Raw genomic sequence first — 1,834 nt, 5'->3', positions numbered from 1 at the left:
CTAGGAATTGCTTCAGAAGTCTCTAAATATCAACAGTAGAGAAGGAATCACATTTATGTATGAAATGCAAAAGGTAAATTCTCATGTCTGTCACTTCTTTATTCATTCTTACTATATCTTTATTTGTTGTCTTATGTATTTTCATTGGTCTTTTATATATTTATGACTGATAAACAGGGATTAATTGAAGCTGTTAAAAATAAATTACCTAATGTTATGCATAGATTTTGTGTGAGACACATAGAGGCTAATTGGAAAAAAAAAGGTAAGAGATCTAAAATGATGACTAAGGTATTGTGGTGGTGTGCATGGAGCACCTACAAAAAGGAGTTGGATGATTATTTGAGGACATTAGGTCAACTGTCTGAAGAAGCAAAAGACCATTTGTTGCATTTTCCAATACAAACTTGGTGTAGAGTGTTTTTTGAAACTGTTTGCAAGAATAATAAAGTGGAAAACAATTTGGTTGAGTCATTCAACTCTTGGATCTTAGAAGCAAGACACAAGCCAATAATTGGTATGCTTGACGATATAAGAATCAAAGTTATGACCAAGTTTGTCAAAAATGAAGATGAGCTGATGACTTGGAACTGTGATTGGAGTCCTACAACTATTGAAATGTACAATGAATTCTTGAAGATTGCTAATGTGTGTGAATTAAATTTCAATGGAGATGATGGATTTGAGGTAAGTGAAGCAAATGACAGACACATTGTCAATTTAGCAACTAAGAAATGCACCTGTAGGATGTGGGATCTTACTGGAATACCCCGTCCTCATTCAATCAAGGCTCTTCTTTACAAGAATCTTGATCCATTGAAAGAGATTCACTGGTGGTACTCTAAGGAGGCATATATTTTGACTTACCATTGTAAGCTACAACCAGTGCCTGATCAAAAGTTTTGAAAAATTGAAGCAGAACAAGCAATGGAACCACCAGAATTGGTAAACTTAGTTGGCAGACCTAGAATGAATAGGAAAAGAGATAAAGATGAAGCACTTAAGAGACAAATTGAGTGGGTTGCTCATAGAAGAGGGAGAAAAATGACATGTTCAAATTGTGGGATTCTTGGACACAATGCAAGAGGTTGTCATAAGGTAAACATTTCATTGTGATTTTTTTGTAATTGTGATTTTTCTGTAATTGTGACCTTTCTGTTATTTTATCAGTTTAATCAGGATAGTGAAGAAGGCACTTCTAATATGGACAGGTTAAGAGTAAGAAACAAAAGGTAATTGCCTCACTTCTAATATTGTAATTGTCTCACTTATTGCTATGTAATCCATCTTTAAAATTCATATTTTCAGATGAACCAAGGCATGGGTGATGTCACGCCCCTTTTCGCGCACGGCGGCGGGAAGGGTTTTTCCAATTAAAGTGACGCTATTGATTAAGAGACTATTTTATTTTGTTTCAAAGTCGCCACTTGGAATTGAGTTGTGGTGTTCCAAGTCACCTTTTGTTTAATCCCTAATCAAAAGAAAATGACTCTTTATATGGTCTGCAAACTAGAAATTCGGGTAAGGAATTCTGTTGACCAAGGGGAAGGTATTAGGCATCCCTCGAGTCCCGTGGTTCTAGCACGGTCGCTTTTATTGACTTCTACCTACTTTAAATCATTTGTGGATATATTATTTTCAGGTCATGACTTGTTTGCATTTTTATTGTTGAACTTTTATTTGGTCTCAAATCGGATGCATAACTGCATTCTCGACTTTTGACATATAAATAGCTTATGAACATAATTGTTTTCTTCTCTCGAGTGCATCACCTAATTTTATCTATAAGTGATCTTATTTTAAATTAATGAAAGTTATTATATTTTTGGACAAG

General features: G+C 34.6%; 1 protein-coding gene across 1 annotated transcript; it reads left to right on the top strand.

Moving 5' to 3' along the window:
• Positions 1–282: 282 nt before the first annotated feature.
• On the top strand, positions 283–906 carry LOC125870104 (uncharacterized). Its single transcript, XM_049550462.1, has one exon. It carries the CDS (start codon positions 283–285, stop codon positions 904–906), a length of 624 nt encoding a protein of 207 aa, XP_049406419.1.
• Positions 907–1,834: the final 928 nt, after the last annotated feature.

This window comes from Solanum stenotomum, chromosome 7 (assembly GCF_019186545.1).
Source record: "Solanum stenotomum isolate F172 chromosome 7, ASM1918654v1, whole genome shotgun sequence".
NCBI lineage: Eukaryota > Viridiplantae > Streptophyta > Magnoliopsida > Solanales > Solanaceae > Solanum > Solanum stenotomum.
Note: the sequence above shows the minus strand (reverse complement) of the source record. Positions and strands in the feature narration are given on the sequence as shown.